We start from the raw sequence: 23,256 nt of genomic DNA on the forward strand, positions 1-23,256 counted from the left end.
ACTAATTTTCTTATCCCGGTAGTGATAAAATTGTGAGGAGTTAGTACCGTGCCTACAACTGTTCAGTCCTACCTGCATCCCTGGTTTTTCTGCACTGGATCTCTTAACCTCATCCTGTTCAGTATATTTTCTTGCCTCCACCTTCTGGTCCACCCTGGGCACTTTCTTGACTTCTGATTTGTCATACCATCTTTTGCCCTTCATCTTCGTCCATCTTGACCTCCCCTCCATTCCCTAGGAATTCATGCATTCGTGTTTCAGCCTGCTTCAGATTCAGTGCCTCATTTTTTTTAGAACTCCATCTCTTCTGCACAACTCTGTTCCTTCCTAGCCTGCTACCTCACTGGGTCCTCATTTGTCTTTCCTAACTGAGCATTACTTTTTGTTGTTTCAAGCTGGCTTCTTAACTTCTCTCATCTATTCGTTTTGCATCTCACATTTCTTCCAGTTGTGACCACCTCTGCCTATGTACCACCTCTTCATAATCCTGCTGATCTGATGTTGTCCTTTTCATTCTTCCTCAAGGAATGGGTTATGGATATAATCCTCAGATCTGACTTGGCCACATAATTTAGACTTTGGCTCCAACTCTCGAGCTCTTCCCTCTACCCACAATGTCCTAGTCCATCCTCAGATATCGTTTGCCACCATCACACACAGACATGAGATCCTTCTCTCATAGCATTGCAATTGCTTTTTGGTGTTACTAAAGTAAGAAAAGTTTATATTCTTTCTAACTTCTTTCTCTTGTTATACCCCCTCTTAGTTATTCAGTTTTCTTGCATCAGGTTTTTCTTACTAATTAAATAGTAAATTCTTCCAAATAAAATTGTTGGTGTTTTATCTTTTTCTGTCTCCTCTTTTTTTCCTACCTTATTCAACAGGGTAATTCTTTTATGCCATTGCCTGTATTCTTTCTTTCTTTAAAAAATAATATATATATATATATATATATATATATATATATATATATATGTATACACACACACACACACACACACACACACACATATATATATATATATATATATATATATATATATATATATATATGTACACACACACACACATGTATATATTTTCTTTCACTATTGGTATAAATCTCTATAGTTCCAGTTCCTGATGTGCTGCCATGCTGATAAGCCAACAGGGTTTAAAAAATGCACTTCTTGTGGGCATAAAATCCCAAACTCAGATGCCCACAAGGAGTGTGTTTACTGCTTGGGTTCAAGTGACTTAAATACGAGCTGCTCAATCTGTGTAGCCTTTAATTCTCATGCCATAGCTAACAGGAGAAACAAACTAGTGCGCAGGGGTTTGCATCGTACCTCATCTTCATTTTCACGGGTCGTCAAAAGCTTCATCGGAACATAGGTTGTGGTCACCTCCAATATCTCCCAAGACTCTATCAGAGCCACCCTCCAAAGTCACTTAATTGTCTGATCCGATTCCATCGGATCTGAAATGACATACAGTGAATCTTAAGCCCTCAGATCCAAAATCTTTGGATACAATCTTAATTTCTGCTAGTCCAACCGCTCAAGTTATGGATGCTAAGCCTTCACATCCAAAGCCTAGTACTTCATATGCTTTGAGGACTCATTCTTCTGAGTTCCTCATTGATCCTATTTCTCCTAGGCTCCATTCTCCATTCATACAGACCCCAAAAAAAAGCACTCTAGACCTCAGTCAACCATATCATCCATTAGGTCCTTGAGAAGTCTATCTGAAGTGGATGTGGATAGGATGATGTGTAAGCTCCTCAGAGCTCATTTCCAGATGGAGGTTATCTGGAGTCCATCCCCTGTTAGATCTGTGAGTCTTCTGGCTACTACTCACACAGTCTTATCTCCTTCTCCAATATGAACTTCAGTTTCAGAGCCCCAGGGGTCGTCAACCTGATGAGTTCTGCAGTCAGATCCAAAGAGAATTACTTCTTTAACTCCAACAGCATCCCTGATCAGTTCTGCTCCTATGCCTTTGGATCAGAACTGATCCCGGAGCCAAAGTGTTGGCATCTGATCTGTGGGACAGGGACCTACTCCAATGTCATCTGATCCATCTCTGTCCCTTGGAGTCTTGTCGCGGGACAGCTCTGGTCTAGTTCACTCCTCCAGGCATGGATTGTGTCAGAGTCATGATCTACTGGAACACCCAACTCCGGTTCAGTTGGCCACAACTTCTCCAAGTCCATCTGCTTTCGAGGTTGTGGAAAGGGCTTTTCCTCTTTCTAGAGATCCAGGCTGTCACCCCTCGGATCCACCACCTATCCCCTGTTCAGTTCGGAGCTCTTGAGTTCATTAGGCTTATTCCATAGGGACAAGTGCCACCTAGCTTCCAGTCAGCCACCATGGAGGAACTTCCCCTGTCTTTTGATACCTTCCCGAATATCCATCAGAAGTGGCTGTGCAAGAGGAGGCACATAGATTCCCTGTTGGACACACTCACCGAAGTTACTGATTTAAAGGAAGGAGAAAGGTTCCCCAGATCACCACCTGATGATGGCTTCTTTGGAGACATATTAGATATCCTTAGAAAGGTGATTGCTCTTCCAGTAATCCTTCTGCAGAGGAGTCAGTATCTTTGGAGGCTTTTGGTTCTGGCCCATCTAAGTCTTGGTTGCACCCCCCCCCCCCTGAGCTTATTGCTCCAGTCTATCACCAGGCATGGAAGGAGCTGGATTCCATTGAGCCAATACCGTATCGCCCAAACAAGTTCTTAGCTTCTCCAAAAGATAAACCCCACTGGAGCAAAGGAGTCCCTATAGATGCAGTGGTTATGGCAGCAGCCACCAGAAGAGAGCTAGCAGAGCAAAGCTCCTCTGTCCGTTCCCCAAGAGAGAGTCTAGGGCGCTGGACAGGTTTGGAAAACATATATTTGCTTCAGTGACCTTCACCCTGAGGTGCCTGAACTACCTAGCACTCTTTACAAGGCAACAGAGAAGTTTGACAAAAGAACTATCATCCTCTCTCGGAGTCCATGTCTGCAGTGGATTTCCAAAGATTGTCTTCTCATCTGGCCACTCTGCCATTTCAGGCATTGCCATAGGGAAACTTGCCCAGATGCAGTTATGTGACTTTGTGGAGTCTTTCAATGCACCTTTCATCAGTGCTCCCTTAGACCCCCAGTAAGGATCCTTCACTCCCATGGAATTTGACAGTGGTATTACCAGGTCTGACTCAAAAATCCTCTGAACCATTAGCAAAAAAATGATTTCAAGTATATTTCTTGGAAAACCGCGTTTTTAGTGGCCATCACTTCTGCTAAAAGGATTTCTAAACTCCAGGCTCTTTCATCAAATATTCCGTACATTATTTTCCATAAAGACAAGGTTACCATATGAACTAACCCTTCTTTTTTCGCCTAAAGTACCTTCTATATCTAACCGTAATCAATCCATTCATCTACCGGTTTTCTTTATGAATTTTTCAAACAAAGGGGAATACATGCTACATCTTCTAGATGTTCTCAGGTAATTACATTTTTATTTACTCAGAAGTAAAGAAATTAGAAAATCAGACCAACTGTTTCCTTCTCAAAAAGTCGACTGGGTTAACCAGTATCTTAAGTTACATAAACTAAATGGATAACTAATTGTATTTCTTGGATCTATTGGCAGCAAGAAAATGTTCTAAGACCATCTAAAACCCACTCAGCTAGATCCATGGCCACTTCATCTGCTTTCTAGTCAAGAACATCTATTGTTGATATTTGTGCAGCAGCTACATGGACCAGTGCCTTTGTTACTCATTACAAATTGGACCTAATCTTCAGAAACAGAGCTGCCTTTGGTTCAGCAGTTCTCCAAATATCCTTCCATGAGGTCCACCCAAGAATCACATGGCTGGAGACTCTGTCCCATTCATTGAGGAAGAATGAAAAGGATAACATCAGATTTATAAGTTATGTACTCACCATAACCAGGCATCTGTGTTATCCATTTTCATTCTTGCTGAACTTCCCTCCCTTCCATCCCCCTTCCTATAATCTTCTGAATAACTTGCTGGTTTTATTGTTGGAATCTGTAGTTCTTGGTTTGAGACCTGTTCTGTTATCTATCCCTTTCTCTAACTTCTTAATGTTGGTTTTATGGCAACAAACTGTCCAAGGTACTGGGGATGGACTGGGGCATTATGGGCAGAGGATGGAGGCTGAGAGTTGGATCCAGTGTCTGAAATATGTGACCGAGTTGGATCTGAGGATCAGATCCGTAACCCACTCATTGAGGAAGAATGAAAATGGACAACACAGATGCCTAGTTATGGTAAGTACATAACATAATTATCACATGCTTCTTTATTCTCTGATGTCCTAACCATCAGCTCTGACCTACCACACCATCCTCCTAAGTTTCACCAGTTTCCATTCCATCTTCCCTGCTCTCCTATATGCCATGCAGCCTAGTTCTTTACACTAGTCACGTCCCAAGCCACACTTTAGCCCACACCTGACACACCACCTCCAGCTATTTCTCTTCTGTGTTCTTCAAGCTGTTCTATCCTTATCCTTTCTTAGTAATCAGCCACAGTGGCTCTAAAAAGGTGCTGATGAAAGCAATCCTGCATGGCCTAGGAGTTGGCATTTAGTCTGTGATCTTTCTGTGTTTTGGCTAGCCAGCAGTAAATTAACTCACTGGTGCTTTCCTCTCTATTTTTCTCTTGTCTCTCTAGTTTTAGTTCTTGCTGTTTCTAGATGTTTACATGTTGCTTCACTTGTTGACTGAGACTACTTATTTAAGTTATACTTATATGCCCAGTTTTGCAGTTCATTGTTTCAAAATATTTTAAATGAATGTGCTAAGCTCTTGTACAAGCTGGACCCTTGTTTGCTGGGACTTTTGCCCTTGTGCATTCCAGGCTTTAAAGTGTCAAGGCTGTCTTAAAGATTGAGGCCTGCCCTCCGATTGCTTTTCTTCCCAGCTTGTCTGATGGAAGGGGAAAAAAATGAAGGATGAAAACATGTCTGCCATCCCTTTGTGTGGAGATCTCATAGGTTTGGTTGGAGACCAGTTAGTTGGGAGTATCTGTCCTTTGATGTCTTTTGTGTTGCTGTCTAGCTGAGCTGCCTAAAAAGACAGGTTTGAGCACCAAGCCTTTCAGAGCTTTCCTGTCACTGAAGAGAGTGTTTTGCTGCAGGCTTTCAAAGATCAACGGTCGGCTTGTGCTGTTCATTTGCTAAGCAGATAAGTTTCCTTTGAGAAAAAAAAATCTTCTACATTTAAAATGTTATGTAAGTGTACTTTCCTAGTTAAGAAAGTTACTTTTCTTCTAGAAGTTTGAGTTGTAATGGAATGTCTCGAGACTTATCCGTACTTTTAAACAGTAGCGCATTTTTTTCCATGTCAGTTTAGAATTTGTTAAAAACAATTTAAAACTATTTTTTCTGTGGAAAATTGTGTTTATTTTACTTTTTGTGGTTGGCAAAGTATATGGAAGTGCTTTTACTGTGTTTTTTTTTTTAGAAAAAAAGTGACATTTAACAACTTTAAAATTTTACTGGCTTGTGCTGCTTGATGTGACATTGTTCAATCTCGCCATTTGTTCTTACACATGGGATCGGAGCCGATCCTCGGCTCCGAGTTGGCCGCATCACAAGCTCTGCATCTAAGAGAAGCTCGAGACTCAGTGGGTATCCCATTATCCTCCCTGCTATCCCTCAGATCTAGTTTGCCGCTGCAACAAGATCGCGTCGAGGGAGCTCGGGCCAGTAGAATTTTTTTCTATTTTCTCATCTTTACATAAGAGTTGTTATATTGCTGTGTAGTAGAGAAAACAAAATCCACGTCAGCAGAACCAGCAGCAAAAAGTCCAATGTTAAGTGTTTTATTAACATCCACTTTTCGTTCAAAAAAAACTGAACTTCTTCAGACAGACATCAAAAGGTAGTAAATGTAAAAAAACTCCTTAAATACACAATTAACAACACGATACATTTGAATGGACCAACCAACTGGTTGAAACTCACTGACATCAATGTGAGGGAAAAAGCTGATCTCAAAACTTCTTAAAGTACTACTGCATACAACAGTCAAATTCATGGAAAATGTGTTTTAAAAACAACGTAGCAAAAGGATTCCAAGTCAAGAAAAGCCAGCTCACAGATAGGACCTTAACGCAATTTTATTTTGTACAAATGAACAAACGCTGTTTTGCTACGTTGGTTTGTGGACTTTATCCGGTTTGTTGCTGTTTTAAAAACAAAACAAAGTGGAAATATGTATGAACATATTTAAAATGTTTAAAACCAAAAAACGTAGTATATAAAACCTTTTTAATAACAAAAGGTAAAAAGTAAAAAATAATAAGTGAAAAGTACTCATAATAATATTACCTCTGCATGCTTCTAAGTTTCAAAATGCAAGCTAAACTTACTCTGTCATTGAGACCTGGAAGTCTATAAGAACAGAGTTTCAGCTGCCAAATCACTTCTAGGTGCTCTAATAATAGTTGAAAAGGACCCCCCCCTGATGTCAAAGGAAACCTGTCCTAACACCCTAAAGTAAAACTACGCTGAGGGTGGTCATTAACATGTTTCGCCAAAGCATTTTCACACTTGTTTTTCCTAATACAGTATAAATGCTCATAGATTCTTTCATTAAAACCTCTGTCAGTCTTGCCCACATAATATGCTGCCCTTCGACGAGCTAATGGACCTGATAACTTGAAGGGCGTGGGAGACACCAGACACAGTGGAACCAGTGCCTCGGAGACCGAACAAGTACGTTACCGCCCCCCAGGACAAGACTTGTCTTACCAAAGGAGTCCCAGTCGATGCTATGGTGGTAGCGGCAGCCATGAAAAAGGAAATGTCCGAAGCATCTTCCTCTGTCCATCCTCCTAATAAGGATTCTAGGACTATGGACAGGTATGGGAAGCGCATTTTTAGCTCAGCGACCTTTTCCATCCGTTCGCTGAACTACCTGACGCATTTTACGCGGCTTCAGAGGGATCTCATTAAAGAGCTGGGAGATACCCTCCAGGGTAACACAGATGCTGCTGTCTCGGACAAAGTGACAGCACAGCTAAACACCCTCACTTCAATAGTCAACTCGTCCATGAGGCTCATCTCGTATGCGGCCGAGGGTTCGAGTAGGGCTGCAGCCTCAGCGATTGCTCTACGTAGACAATCCTGGATGCGGCTGTGCTGCTTTGCGGAAGGCTTTAAGTCTTCCTTTGCCAATGCCCCCTTTGATGGTGCCACCAAGTTTGGGCCCAAAGTAAAGGAGACTCTCACTCTGTGCGAGCTAGAAGGTAAAACCCTGTCTGCCATAGGGGTCCGTTTTTCCACTCCGACTAGACCATACCCCAAAGGACAAAGAGGTGGAAAAATGTGGTTCCGTAAAACTCTGGGATCTTACCAGGCCACACAGAGTGATGCCCCCTCCAGAGGCAGGGGGGGGATGGAAGACGCCGCCCAGGTGGCAGTGGAGCTCCGCAGCATCAGGGCGACAGGGATACTGTCCCTGGGAAGCCTTTCTAGCACTCCTGAGTGGAGGCCCGACTGTCCTACTCTGGAGGCAGTCGGGGGTCGCTTGGCTTTGTACCCAGAGGCCTGGCTAAACCTTACCTCAGATTCTTGGGTACAAAGCATAGTAACCAGAGGATACAACATTCCCTTTATGTCCATTCCCCCCACACAAAAGAGATTTCCAGATGTTCCACCCCGTCTGCGAGATCCAGCAGCCTTAGAAATTGCAAAGCTGCTCGAAAAAAGAGTCATCCAACCAGTCCCTGCGGACCAGAGAGGGTCCGGAACTTACTCAAGGTTCTTTTTAGTTCCAAAAAAGACAGGGGACTGGAGACCAATATTGGATCTCAGCAAACTCAACTCCTTCGTGAGGAAAGAAAAGTTCCGGATGGTCACGCTACAATCGATCCTTCCCTTTATACAGAAGGACGACTGGATGTGCTCGATAGATCTCCAGGACGCATACTACCACATCAAAATGGCCAGAGCGTCCAGAGAATGCCTGCGCTTCCAGCTGGGGGCCAGTCATTTCCAATTTCGAGCGCTGCCCTTTGGTCTCACCTCAGTCCCCAGGGTGTTCACCAAATGCATGGTAGTAGTAGAGTCTCACCTGAGACGGCTAGGATTCCGAGTGTTTCCGTATCTGGACGACTGGCTCCTTACTGCCACCACCGAGCATAGTCTTGTACAAGCCAGGGACTACACACTCAGCCTCTGTTCCCATTTAGGACTCGCAATCAACTTCAAAAAGTCCACCTTATCGTCCTCACAGCGTGTCTCATTTATAGGGGCAGAGTTGGATGCAACAGCAACGGTGATAAAGCTTCCCCTGATAAGGGTGTCATCTCTCAGGGATCAGATCGCTATTCCCCTGCAGAGCAGAAAAGCCCCTGCCGCGCAAGTGTTGAAAGTCCTAGGCATGATGGCAGCTTCTCTTATTGCAGTTCCTCTGGGCAGAATGCACATGAGGGTCCTACAGTGGCTGCTCTTCGCGCAGTGGTCGTTCCAGAAACTCCCTTTGTCTCACAACATATTGATCACGGAGTCTTCCAAGCGGGATCTTCAATGGTGGATAGACAGTTAAGATCTGATGATAGGTCGCCCCTTTGTCCTGCCCAGCCCTACAGCCACCATAACCACGGACGCTTCCCTGATGGGGTGGGGGGCTTTTTCAGGGGGCAACAGTCCAAGGAGAATGGTCCAAACAGAGTACAATCTGCACATCAATGTCCTGGAGTTGAGAGCAGTGTTTCTGGCGTTGCAACACTTTCACAAATCTTTGCCTCTGGGAACAATAGCAGTTCAGACGGACAATATGTCAGTGGTCTGGTACAAAAACAAACAAGACGGAACCAGGTCTTACCCATTATGCAGAGAGGCCCTGAGAATTTGGCAATGGGCTGCATCCACGGGTCGCTTTCTGATAGCAACGCACATCCCGGGGTCATCCAACATCATTGCGGACAGGTTGAGCAGAGCCATCCTGTTACCACACGAGTGGTCCCTGAAAATTCAAGTGGCGGAAAAGATTTTCCGCAGATGGGGCCAGCCTTGCTACGATCTATTTGCATCCCCTTTGAATGCCAAATGCAGAAGCTACTTTGCCCTACTTCCCCCTCCGGGGAGTGTCCCCAGGGACGCTCTAGTGCACGATTGGCCCTCGGGTCTCCTGTACGCATTTCCCCCTGTTCCTTTGATAACCAAATTTCTTCAGAAAGCCAGGGACCTGGAAAGGACGATCATCCTGATAGCACCGTTCTGGCCTCGACAGATCTGGTTTCCCTTCCTTCGATCCCATCAGATAGAGAAACCTTGGATTCTGGACCCAGTGCCAGACCTATTGACTCGCTCGTCGGGAGTTCCTCATCCATCCCTTCAATCCCTCAAATTGACAGCTTGGCTGCTCCGCTTCCCTGTTTAGCCAGGACGAACCTTTTGTCCTCTGCAGTACAACACATTCTAATTTCTTCTCATAAAGCCTCCACCAGAAAGCTATACAGGAGCAAATGGAAGCGCTTTGTGTGTTGGGCATCAGATCACGGTATTGATCCTCTGGTAGCCCCGATACACAAAATATTGGAATCCTTATCCATTCTTTTTCATGAAGGGGCTTCTACATCCACCAAAAGAGTACAGTTAGCGGCCATATCCAACTTCCATGCAGGTGAAGGTGGGTCCACTATTATGTCCCACAGGCTTTGTAAGGCCTTCATGAAGGGTACTTTCCACCTTCGCCCACCCGTTCGAGAACCAGTTTTCCCATGGAACCTAAACTTGATGTTGGCCCAGCTTATGCTAGTGCCTTTCGAACCTGCTTCATCGTGTCCACTTAAGTTTTTGTCATGGAAGACCCTTTTTCTTATTGCTGTTACCTCAGCTCGAAGAATTTCGGAGCTTCAAGCCTTGTCAGTGAGACCACCTTACACGATTTTCCATCCAGACAGAGTTTCCTTATGCACAAACCCGTCGTTTCTCCCCAAAGTTTATTCGGTGTTAAATATTAACCAATCTATAGAACTCCCTACATTTTTCAAAAACCATTCAAATAAATTGGAATACATGTTACACAAATTGGATGTACATAGGCAACTGAGATTTTACCTAGACAGAACTAAAGCTTGCAGGAAATATGATCAGCTATTTGTGTCATTCGCAGACAGTAGGAAAGGCATGCCGGTTTCAAAGGGTACCTTATCCAAGTGGCTATCGGAGTGCATCAATTTTGTTCATTCAGCTGCTAATCAACCACTTCCTTTCAAGCCTAAGGCTCATTCTACTAGGGCCATTTCTACTTCCTTAGCCCATGCGGCTCGATTACCGTTGGACACTATTTGTGCAGCAGCAACGTGGGCAAAGCCTCATACATTTATCACACATTACAAGGTGGACAAGGCCTCTAAAGACAGGACTTCATTTGGTTCCACTGTGCTCAGGAATGTTCTTCCGTGAGTCACCCAGGGTTACGGAGCTAGGGACGCTTCCCGTGTGTAAGAACAAATGGCAAGATTGAACAATGTCACATAAAGAAGTTATGTCTTACCATAAATTTCCATATGCATTGTTCATCTCGCCTTTGTTCTTACATTCCCTCCCTCCTTCCCCCACCACGTTGTGGAAGAACTGGTATGACTAGGGTTTGATTGGTCTATTCCTAAATGAGTTACAATATCCTCTCATTGCTAGGTTGCATTCCATCTTTACACATATATGTGTTGTAGTTCTAATGTCTCATGGTTTGGTGTGTGATTGCGTAGGCGTTAGACACAGTTGGTATTGGAGCGAAATAGTTTCTTGCAAACTAGATCTGAGGGATAGCAGGGAGGATCATGGGATACCCACTGAGTCTCGAGCTTCTCTTAGATGCAGAGCTTGTGATGTGGCCGACTCAGAGCCGAGGATCGGCTCCGAACCCGTGTGTAAGAACAAAGGCGAGATGAACAATGCACATGGAACGTTATGGTAAGACATAACTTCTTTTTTTCCCCAGGAAAGATGCACCATTTTCGACTTGACCATGGGACAAACTACAGGTCTTATGGGCAGTCCTTCTTCCAGACACCAAAAGAAAATGTTAAGTAAACAGCCTTTCCTACCACAGCAAGCTAGTAATTTCCCTCAGCCGTAGGTGTGAGACTCTTCTGTGGCCAAAGGCGGTTCCTCAGACTGCTCATCTGTTACCTGAGATCCCTCTGGTGTAGCATCTACAGCCATTATTGTCTGGGGATTAGCCACATCCTGTGTGGCTATTGGAGTCTCCTCAGAGGGCAAGTGAGAGCATCTCTTGTCTGTCCTGGAAGAGGAAGCAGGTGAGTCTTCCTTGTTTAGTCTGAATGTTGTGCCATAACTGGGAAGCTGTTGCCATCAACACCCCTATTGGCCCAATTTTTCCACTCAGAAAGAAACAGAAAAAAAAATAAATGTGTCTGCTCCTGCTGAGATTGCCCTAGACAGGAGTAGTTTATGAGGTCTGGCTCAAGGTCTAATTCAGACTTTTGATTCTTCTTATAAGGTGGTTTCTGCTGAAAGAAAAAGGGATGTATCTTTGCCTGAAGTTTCTGCTGAAAGAAAAAGGGATGTATCTTTGCCTGAAGACTCTGAGATGTGACATTTAGATGAATGGACAAATACAGTTTTTTTCCATCAGATTTCTAATTCATATTCAGAGGAAAGCACAGTATCTCATTCTCCCTGTGAGGGGTTTTCTTTCTCTGAGACTATTTCCAGAGTGTACCAGTATTTTCAGTGAGAGAGTGCTGAGGTTTCTCTTATCCCTCAGTAAATATATGAGCTGTTACAAGTGGAATTTCCAGGACCATCCTCCACACCTCCTGTGCTGTCAGCATTGCAGAATGGATTTGCCACTGTCTGCAATTTTCCTTATAGACAGCCTGCTCTACCTAAGGAGGAGGATAAATAGTATAAAGTTCCACAGTCTTTTAAGTTTTTGTACTCTCATCCCGGCTATGGCTTTAATTAATCCTATTGCTGCTATACATTTAGTTAATTCCAGTAATTCACTTTCTGACAAGGATGGTAAAAATAATTGATAAGTATGGGGAAAAAGTGAATGCTTCTGCAACTTTGATTTTCAAATTTTTTAATTGTCAAGCTTATATGTTAAAGTTTATTCAACCTAACTGTGAACATATGAGAAATGTTTTATCTGCAGTTTCTTCTTAAGGACAAATTTCCTTTAAATGGTTTAGTTTCTTCCATTTTACAGATTGCAACTCATTGTTTAAAGTGTGTGTGTGTGTGTGTGTGTGTGTGTGTGTGTGTGTGTGTGTGTGTGTGTGTGTGTGTGTGTGTGTGTGTGTGTGTGTGTGTGTGTGTGTGTGTGTGTGTGTTATTCCAGAGCTTTGGACACTGGCATTGTTTTAAGGAGGTTTGCCGGACTGCATTCGTAGACCCTCCCAGAATATGCAAACCTCTCCTTTGGACAGAGAATTAGCTTTTGTAAACTGTGCATCAGAGGTTATCAAGAAATGTGATGAGATTCAGAGAATCAGATTTTTCAAGTTTACTATCACATACTCAAATCTACCCCGTTCGAGTGTTAAGATGTTCGAATCACATGTTTGGAAATCTCAACACCGATCAGAAAAAATGTGGAATGTAGCATTTAAAGTCGAAATTTTGAAATTGTCGACTTTACTGAAATGCTGCACTTCCTCTCCACATTAACAAACACTTTTGCAGGGGGCAAGCCCCCCTGCAACCCTCTTGTGGGGGGCTGCGCCCCCCACACCCCCTACTTATATATACAAACTCAGAACGCAGTACAGTGAGGGAAAAGGTACATTTCCCAATACCCACTATAATGCAGTCTGCAGCACAATATCGAACCTTAGAACAGCAAATGCTCGCTTTTGTTAGGTTCAACATTGTGGCATTCATAATTTCAGTTCGGCCAAAGGCAGTTTCACACAAATGTCAAGTGAGATCGACAAAGTGATTGTAAGCCGATTTTTCAGACCTCCTTTTCAAATTTTCCAAGGGATTCTTTACCCCATTGTCTAATTTTAGAAACAAAATAAATAGTCTCAGCAAAGTGCTTGTAGGCAGATGTTTAAGAAGCAATGGTAGTGGGGTTGAAAAAAGACAGGAACCCACCCAAAACAAAGCACAGTCTAACAGGTCAGAATTTAAGGGACCATGTGTCTCCCCTCCTGCTCCAAAGCAGTCAGTCGCCATAGACGCTTTGGACTTTCTTTGAGTAGCAGTATCAAGAGAGATAAAACTGTAAGGTGTTTTGGATACCAAGAACATATGCAAGCATATAAATATAAAAGAGATGCTAACTCTAATCAAGGCTCTCAACTCTGGAGTCATCTTTGGTCCCCTGGACCTCTTCAGTTTGTTACAGACAATACTAGTCGTGTCAATGAGCAAGGGTGAACCAGGTCTTACCCCTTCTGGAGACTAGCCATGTTTGCTTGGGGGATATAGCTTTACAGCACACTCTCACTCTTTAGGCATCCTACATCCACTAAGAGCAAAACTGAGTGACAGACAAATTGAGCAGGACAATTCCTTACCAATGGAAACAAGGTCATGGTGTCTTCCAGAAATTGATCTATCTGTGGAGAGTTCTTGAGTTGTCCCCTGTGCCTCCTGTCTGATCAATCGGCTGGAAAAATTTTGTTCTAAGATTCTATGCAAGAAGACCTGGAAGACAGATGCTTTTCCTTTCCTTGGACAGGAATGTTAATATCCAGGGTACTTATGAAGATTCAGAATGAATCCCCCAAGGTCATGGTGGTTATGCTCTTCTGGCCCAGGCAACGATGATTTTCCCTTCGTTTGAAAATGGCTAGGGGCAATTACCAGAAGCTTCAACACAAAATGAATTTACTCTCACAAGAACAAGAATGTTTGAGAGACCCCAACCCAATCAACTTCAACTGACTGCCTGGATGATAGCGTCTTAATTACCTTTAGCCACCTCTTTACTCAGGACATGCAGCAGGTATTAACAGAGACAAGAAAGCCTGCTACTAGAATATCATATATTAGCAAATAAAAAAGGTTTTCTAGTTGGTGCCAAGGACATAACCAGCACCCTTTCCAGGCTACTGTTTCTCTGATTTTACAATATTTGCCTGAGCTGCTGTCCTATGGCCTTTCTTACTCCTCCATCAAGGTTTATTTGTCAGCCTTTTCAGCATGTCTGCCCATGTATCACCGTCTTTGATGGGTTCTCATGTGAAGATGTTTTTGAAAGTGGTTTTGCATAAGAGACCTCCAAGAAAACCAGTGGCTTCCATTGGTATTTTAATTTTGTTTTAGAAATGCTAGCTCATCAGGTTGACTTAAGGTTCTTAACATGGAAAATTGTTTTACTCATTGCACTGACCTCTTCAAGAAGAGTTGCATGCTCTTATGGTGAGTCAACCCTATTTCATTCTCCATAGAGACAGGGTTTCATTGAAAACTAATCATTATTTTATGCCTAAATCGGTATCCAAGTTTACTTTGAGCCAAACCATCCATTTCCTCTTTTCTTTCTGGAACCCAAAAATGTGGGAGAAAGGATACACCCTCCCTTGGATGTCCACAGTCAACTCATGTATTATTTTGACAGAATAAAATCTGTCAAATCTTTGGATCAGTTGTGCATTTCTTGTGAAGGTAAGAAGAGTGAACCTGTGTCTAAACAGACTATTTCCAAATGATTGTCTCAGGCAATTATTTTTTGGTATTCTCACCTCAAAAAAACTATTCCAGGCAGGATCAAGGCTCACTCAACCAGGGCCTTGGCTTCATCTATGTCCTTTTTTTTGGAAAGGGTTGGTTTCCAGAAGTATTCTACAAGCAACAACTTGGTCCTCTGTACATACCTTTACAAAGCACTTGTGTGATTCCTTCTCCTGGTCTAGACCAGGCTTTGCTAGGACCATTTTCTGGAGGCTCTTGGACCCCTCTCCTTCCACCTCCCAAATGTTGCAAGGCTACTGCTGGAGTAGCCACTCCCTCCTGCCATCCCTTTTAGTTTTTTGAGTATGGTGTGTGTGTGTTTGTGTGTGTTTGTGTGTGTTTGTGTGTGTTTGTGTGTGTTTGTGTGTGTTTGTGTGTGTTTGTGTGTGTTTGTGTGTGTTTGTGTGTGTGTGTGTGTGTGTGTGTGTGTGTGTGTGTGTGTGTGTGTGTGTGTGTGTGTGTGTGTGTGTGTGTGTGATTGTTTACTCCTAGCTATGACTTCCCTGGGCTAAGCCTCCCTCTCTCATTTGGCATGAAAGCTATGAAGAGGTTGGCATTTAAACCTGTCTTTTTAGGCAGCTCAGCTCAAGTTGCCAAATGGAATGCGTGGAAGATGCCCTGAAGCTTTAGGAGCTGGCCAGCTGTTGTATCTTTGGCATGATATAACCCACATAGTTAGGGCTACTACAGCAGTGATCATTCCAACATTTGCTATAATGGTAAATTTATTTACACGACTGCTTATGTGAATTTAACTAATCTTTTTTTCTTATGATTATATTGAAGGTTCCCATTTAATGCAGTGCAGTATCACAGTTTTAATTTAATGTATAATAAATTCCCCTTTCCAGCTAGAATGTAAGTTAACATAGTAAAGAAATCTATGTAATATTTTGTATTTCTTCTTTCAGGCCAGTAGTTGTTATTGGAGGTTCATCTGACAGAAACCAGGAAAATATGGGGGCCTTTCAGGAATTCCCACAGGTATTGCTTGTTGTCCCATGTCATTGTTATAGCTCATTAAATCTAGTTCATTAACTGTGTTTGTAAACAGCGGCAAACATACTAATCAAACATTAAGCTGTGTCTATGTGTATTTTCACCAGGAGGTCCAGTTCCCTCCCCCTGTATATCCAAAGCCTTGCCGCTAAATAAACTAATGATTCTCTAAATTGCTTGTGTGTCTAAGTCTAGAGAGAGTCTGTTGACCCATACAGAGTTGGTTCTATCCATAGCACCTGTTACTTTCCAGGAATGGCCGTCTCCCCCAGAGCCCTAAACACAGTAAAATGATCAATGAAGCTGCAATGTCAAGCATACATTTTGTACAGTGTGATTAAAAACTGACTTGTACAGTCATACACCTTTCAAAGTATATTTTAAAAATTTGTAGGGAAACTGATCTATGAAATGAATTATACTAATAATATAAGAAACACTAATAATGGTAGAACTGGTATATAACAATAAAGCAGATCTTTATTGTCATATATGCTACAGATCTTTCTACATTGCTTAGTAGCTTATGATAACACATTAATTTCGAAATTAACATTTATTAAAAGCATATTTGAAAATTGTTACCACTGCCTTTTAGAGACAGCAGTCAGATTATTTATATGAAGGCAGACTTGAGTTATGTATCCAGATGTTCTTCATTCCACATTGCTGCAGTCCTAACTATTGGGTAGTCAGCTGTCCAGTCGGCCCGAATACCAAAGTATATGGCTGACGTCGGTCAGGGCGCATTAGACTGACGTCAGTACGTCAGGGTACTAATGCGCATGACCGACGTCATATCCTCAGTCTTTTTTGCCGCATGGTCCGATGCAGAAGCAATTTTGCGAGTGCAGGTTGGCGTTCTGAAAGTTTCTGAAGTCAGAGTTTCAGACCGAATCAAAGTTGGCTAAGTACCCCGTTGGGGAATATTTTGGTTTTTTCTTGCCTCAGTATTTAACCGGATGTCAGAAAACTGTATTTCTTGTGGGAAACAGATACCTCATAGGGATTACCATACTTTGTGTATACCTTGTTTAGGGCCTGAGCACGACGTTGTTGGATGCCGCTCTTGTGCTAGATTTAACAAACGCACAATTAAGAGAAGGTTAGACTGTGCCAGGTTAGTTTTTGGGAAGCGTTGTAATTATAAAATGCTGTCGGAGGCTCCGACGCCCGCTTCGGCCAAAAAGCGCAAGGACAAAGCAGCAAAGCCTAGAGTGGAAGAACCGACAGTCCCAGACGTCGGATCTTTAGAAGGCTCAGTGGAGCCGGAGGTTTTGCCAGGTGTTTCTTTGGAGTCTCAGGGAGAGACTTTACTGTTACAGGATGTATCCTCGCAGGAAGTAGGCCAGGCTGAGGGGGCTTCTCAGGTGGCTGTTCTTCCCTCTCTTCCTAAGGTGGTTAGAGCCTCCCCTTCTGTTTCCAAGGCTTCTTTGAGAGGCAGGCCAAGTTTAACTTCAGTGGGGGCTTCTCCTACTGCTTCAGGGTCTTTGCCTAAGAAACATATGCTTAAAATGGCAGAGGATTTGATTACTATGATTAGAGGTTCTATGCCCCCTCCTGATAAGAGGCCTAGGGTGGAACCTGAGTTTGAGAGTTTTGAGCAATGTTCGGAGGCTTCTGAGTCTTCGGCTGAAGACTTGCAGGAGTATCCTCCTTATTCTGATTCTGATGTGGATGATTCTACTCCTTCAGCTTCTCCTCCTGAGGATTTTTCATTTTCAGAGACTCTGCATTCCATGAGGGAGCATTTTAAATGGGAAGGTCAAGATTTCTCTGATTCCAGGAAGAGGCTTAGGGAATTCTTGTTTTACCCCAGCATAGGCCTTTAGCTATACCTCCTGTTCTGAATGTGGTGGAAGATGTTTTTGCAGAGGCTTCCCTCAATCCTGATTCTTTGCCTCCTGCCCCAGTTAAACCGGATAGGTACTATAGGGTGCCTGAAGCTCATAAGTATCTTTTAAGAGTCCTAGGGCGGACCCGAAACTGTCTCTCAGGGGCCTAAAGGTGTGAAGGCCTCTGTTGTTAAAAATCCTGTTCCTCCTGATAAAGAGGCAAGGGCTTTGGATAGATGGGGAAAGAAAGTGTATACTTCTTCCACTTTAGCCATGAGGGCGTTGAATTGTCAGTTTCACATGTTAAAATATCAGAATTATCTCCTTTCACAATTGAAATCTAAGGTGGATGCTCTGGCAGAAGGTACTGAGTGTAAAGAGTTGCAGGATTTAGTTCATGTGTCTGAACAGGTGGGTAAACATTCCTTGCAATGTGGTTTTGATGCTGTGCAGGCCTCCTCGAGGGTGGCTGCCACTGGTTCTGTTCTTCGTAGGCATGCCTGGTTGAGGGATCAGAATTTAGCTGAGCATGTTAAAACAAGGATTTTGGATGCTCCTTTGCAGTCTGATGTGTTGTTTGGTTCGCCTGTGGAAGCAGTCTTAAAGAAAATGGAGGACAAGGCTAAGTCTATGCAAACTGTTAAGGATTTTTGCAGGTGCAGCCTCCAAGTTTAGTAGAAATTGGCCTACTAAGGGATGGACTTATCCTGCTTATGATTCCCAGTCTAGGGGTAGGTCTAGGCGTGGTAGGGGCAGAGCTCAAGGTTCTTTTAGGCCTAGGACAGGGAGTTCCCCTGCTCAGACTTCTGGTGAGGGCAGGGGTCAGTCCTTTCGTAAGCAGACCCAATGACCTGCCTTTTCAGCTGCCAGTACATTCTCGCCTGGCAGCACCTTTGGGAGGAAGGCTGTCTCTTTTCAAAGAAAATTGGGATTTAATTACCCAAGACAGATGGGTTCTGGATATCATTCACCACGGTTACAGGTTTTATTTCCATACCATGCCTCCTTTCAAAGGCATGCCAGACATTCCTCCTCTACAAAGACAAGAGGCTCACAAGCAAATTTCTCTGTTGCTCCACATAGGGGCCATTCAGCCAGTTCCTGTGCCAGAAAGGGGCCTAGGATTTTATTCTCGCCTGTTCCTAGTACCGAAGAAGGGGAACACGTGGAGGCCAATTTTGGATTTATCTATCCTCAACACTTATCTGGACATTCCCAAGTTCAAAATGTTGACGTTACAACAGCTTTTACCTCTGCTGGGCAAGGATCACTGGATGGTAACTTTAGATCTCAAGGAAGCTTACCTTCATGTGCCTATAAGACTAAGTTGCAGGAAGTATCTGCGTTTTCGAGCTGGAAATTCTCATTATCAGTTCTCTGCATTGCCCTTTGGCTTATCCACTGCCCAGAGTATTCACAAAGGTTCTGGCTCCAGTGATAGCTTACTTCAGGCTAAAAGGAATTCAAATCTATCCTTAATTGGACGACTGCCTGATTCTAGCTCAAGAAAAGGAAGACCTTCTACAGCATTTGGATTATGTCATAGCAGTGCTAAGATGCCTAGGGTATTCTGTGAACGAAATAAAGTCCAGTCTAGTACCCTCTCAAGACATGTGCTTTCTGGGTGTGAGACTGAATACAGCAGCCCAGATGGCCTTTTTAACCCCGGACAAACAAAAGAATCTTTCCAGTTACTTCCATCAACTATCTCTTCAGTCCGGGCTGACTGCAAGGACAGTCCTTCAAGCCTTAGGGTTCATGGCATCTTGTATTCTGGTGCTTCCCAATGCCAAACTGCATATGAGGAAGCTGCAATGGTATCTCAAAATGTATGGACACAGCACTGCCAGGATTTGGACACTGTCATTCAAATAATACCTTGCATTCAAAAGGAATTTTTGTGGTGGGCTCAGGAATGTCACCTAAACAAGGGACTCTCTGTGACCCGGCCAGAGGCGAGTCAGATTCTAACGACAGATGCCTCAGACATTGCTTGGGGAGCTCATCTAAATGGAAAGTGGATACAAGACAAGTGGCCTGCCAGACTACAGCATCTACATATCAACATGAAAGAGATGTTAGCAGTCCAGTTTGCATTAATGGCTTTCAAGGAGTTACTTCTTCCAGGGCAGGTGTTGATTCTAACAGACAACACAACTGTCATGTGGTACATCAACAAACAAGGGGGAACACATTCTTACCCATTGTGCAGGCAAGCAATGATTTTATGGGAGACGGCTCAGCTTGCAACTAACTCTTCAGGCAAGGTTTCTGCCGGCAGCACAGAACTCCTTAGCAGATGTGTTAAGCAGACAAATCATGGATCCCCACGAGTGGAAACTGGATCTTCATGTATTTCAAAAATTGACAGTGTCATGGGGAACTCCAGACATAGATCTGTTCGCTTCTCCACTAAACCACCAGCTGCCAAAGTTTTGCACAAAGAGGTTTCATCACACAGCTTGGAAAGTGGATGCTCTTTCTTTCAGTTGGAAAAATCTTCATGTCTATGCTTTTCCACCTCTGCCTCTTCTCCCAAAGGTGCTTCTAAAGGTCAGACAAGACAAGCCAAGGATGATTTTAATAGCTCCAGATTGGCCTCGCAGCACTGGTACCCATTACTGAGGAGTCTGGTAAGGAAGCCTCCATGGCCTTTACCCTTGATTCCACACCTGTTGTCTCAGAGGGACGGTCACCTGCTCAATGTCAAGCTTCAATCTCTTCATCTAACAGCCTGGCATATTCTGTTTTGAAAGACAGCAGGTCTCAACTTCCTCAACAAGTTTTAAATGTGATTATGGAAGCCAGAAGACCTAGTACAAGGAAAGTGTACGCAGAAAAATGGAAGAGATTTTTATTTTGGAGTGCAGCAAACAATTTGGAGATTTCTGAGCCTAATTTGAGTGTGGCTCTTCAATATCTTACTGAGTTATTGGACAAAGGTTTGTCTTTCTCTTCCATTAAGATTCATGCTGCAGCAATTTCAGCTCACTATGATTGTGACCCACCATTGTTTTCGCATCCTTTGTTCAAGCAATTTCTTAGAGGGGCAAAGAATATAAGACCCCACGTAGAGCTCCTACTCCTGCTTGGGATCTCAATTTTGTGTTGGAGAAACTTACTCTACAACCTTTTGAGCCTCGGCTACTGCTGAATTGAAATATTTGTCATGGAAGACTGCTTTTTGTTGGCCATTACTTCTGCAAGAAGGGTTTCTGAGTTGCAGGCCCTTATGGCGGTAGAGCCTTTTTGATTTTTCATAAGGATAGGGTATCTTTACGCACTAATCCTTCCTTTATGCCTAAGGTGGTTTCTAGTGTGGCTTTAAACCAAACTATTCATTTGCCTACTTTTTATGCAGATCCTCAAAATAAAGGGGAAAAGATTTTGCACACTTTAGATGTACACAGGCAATTGCGTTATTATTTGAGCAGGACTAAGGATTTTAGGCAGTCTCAGCAGTTGTTTGTTTCTTTTGCTTTGGGTTCGAGGGCAAGCCTGTGTCAAAACAAACTATTTCTAGGTGGATTGGGTTTTGCATTGCATTTTGTTATTCCCATCATGGCAAGGAGATTCCAGCTGGAATTAGGCCTCATTCCACTAGGGCTACTGCCACTTCTACAGCATTTCTAAGGGGGGTGGCCACTAAGGATATTTTGGAGGCAGCTACTTGGAGTTCAGTGCATACTTTCTCTAAGCATTATCACCTTCCTCTCTACTCTAAGTCTAGGGCTGGTTTTGCCACAGCTATTTTGCAAGGCATGTTGTCAGTTCCTGCTTCCTTATGATTTGCAGCCTCCCTTACCTCTGCTTTGGGATTCTACCCAATAGTTAGGACTGCAGCAATGTGGAATGAAGAACATAGTACAGTTTTGTACCTACCATAAATGTAGATGTTCGAGGATCCACATTGCTGCAGTCCAATTTACCCTCCCTCCTTCCCCTCTGTGTTTAAGGGTGGTTGTGTAGGTGAGGTTATATTCTGGTAATTTTGTATATATTGTACATATTTTTGGTGCAGGTATGTTTGGAATTTTTGGTTTTGGCCTTAGCTTTTCAGGGTCTTCTGACATCTGGGGCAAGAAAAGACTGAGGATATGACGTCGGTCATGCGCATTAGTACCCTGACGTACTGACTTCAGTCTAATGCGCCCTGACCGACGTCAGCCATATACTTTGGTATTCGGGCCGACTGGACAGCGGACTACCCAATAGTTAGGACTGCAGCAATGTGGATCCTCGAACATCTACATTTATGGTAGGTACAAAACTGTACTTTTTCCTCTATGACATTACAGCATTATATAGAAAAAGGTTTTGTCACTGAAGTGTACTGTTTTTCTGTTGAAATTATGTAAGTTTATTTAGCAAAATCACAAAAACCACAGCAACAAGGAAAATAATCGACAGCGTATGAAAGAAAAAATAAAAAGTTCCAGTCACCATATGACGCTGTCGCAAGTGGCGATGTCCAGCTAACACAATCCAAATAGATAAACCGATACTTCTTAATTCACAGACGCTGCTCCTGTTCAATAAAATATAGTCAAAGGCAAACGCCTCAAACACTACTCCTCTGCAGGGAAGTATAAAAAGTCAAATCACCAGGATATATTCCATTTTACTGCTCCAACACAGGAAATTGCAGTCACCAACTCCAGTTAGGTAAAAACACAGCTTTATTTACGAAAAAAGTGAGCGCTTTCGCCGTTAGGCTTTTTCAAACTTTACAAATTACTGCTGCTAACAATCATTTAAATAGTCCCTCCTACTCAGTGATAGGTAGACTCATTTTCAAAACTTAAAGCGCCACTGACAGATATACAACGGACTTATACCACAGCCATTACATTCCATGTACGGCTATATAAAGTGTATGTATACAGTACATAAAAACTTTTTCTTAAAACTGTATTTCATACATTAAAACATGTATAGTGTTACATACTATACAGATATATGTTAAAATTTATTGAACAATTAAATATATAAAACTGCAAAAACATATATATATCCTTGCCTCTAAAATGTATATAAAATATATATGAGAATACACTCAAATTTCATCTAGGTCTACGGATGCTTCTGCCCTTCAAGACTGATTTAATATGAACTTTGTCATTAAGACCAGGTGGGTCATCAGCTCTACATCTGATGATCCACCTGAGTTCACATTCAAGGGTCCTATTAATTAGGTCACCCCCTCTATAACCAGGCACTAAATGTTGTATAACAGCAAAATTAAAACTATGGTCAGGACCCAGTAATTTACAATGCTTAGCTAAAGCATTGAATTCTGACCCTTTCCTAATATGATAATTGTGTTCCCAAATGCGGTCTTTAAATACCCTGTTGGTTTTCCCTATATAAAATGAAGGGCATGCTACACACCTAGCTAAATATACCACGTTTTTGCTGTTACAATTTGTGTTGGTGTTAAAGTAGTACGTGTATCCAGTAACTGGATGTACAAATGTTTCTTCTTCATTAATAAAGTTACAGTGGTTACACATGCCACAGGGTATGGTATTCTTATTCATTCCTAATATAGGTTGTTTGTTCCGTCCTAACTTCGGTTTACACAATAATCTCTTTAAATAAAGCTGTGTTTTTACCTAACTGGAGTTGGTGACTGCAATTTCCTGTGTTGGAGCAGTAAAATGGAATTTATCCTGGTGATTTGACTTTTTATACTTCCCTGCAGAGGAGTAGTGTTTGAGGCGTTTGCCTTTGACTATATTTTATTGAACAGGAGCAG

At 42.8% G+C, this 23,256-nt stretch overlaps 1 protein-coding gene across 1 annotated transcript in view; it reads left to right on the top strand.

The window, feature by feature from the left end:
• Positions 1-23,256, top strand: part of HACL1 (2-hydroxyacyl-CoA lyase 1) — a gene marked incomplete in the record, with an annotated part of 1,125,147 nt that overhangs the window by 161,381 nt on the left and 940,510 nt on the right. The window contains 1 exon segment of the mRNA XM_044066839.1: positions 15,576-15,648. Coding sequence (XP_043922774.1) covers positions 15,576-15,648 — 73 coding nt within the window.

This window comes from Protopterus annectens, chromosome 3.part1 (genome assembly GCF_019279795.1).
Source record: "Protopterus annectens isolate FY-2018-M chromosome 3.part1, PAN1.0, whole genome shotgun sequence".
Lineage (NCBI taxonomy): Eukaryota > Metazoa > Chordata > Ceratodontiformes > Protopteridae > Protopterus > Protopterus annectens.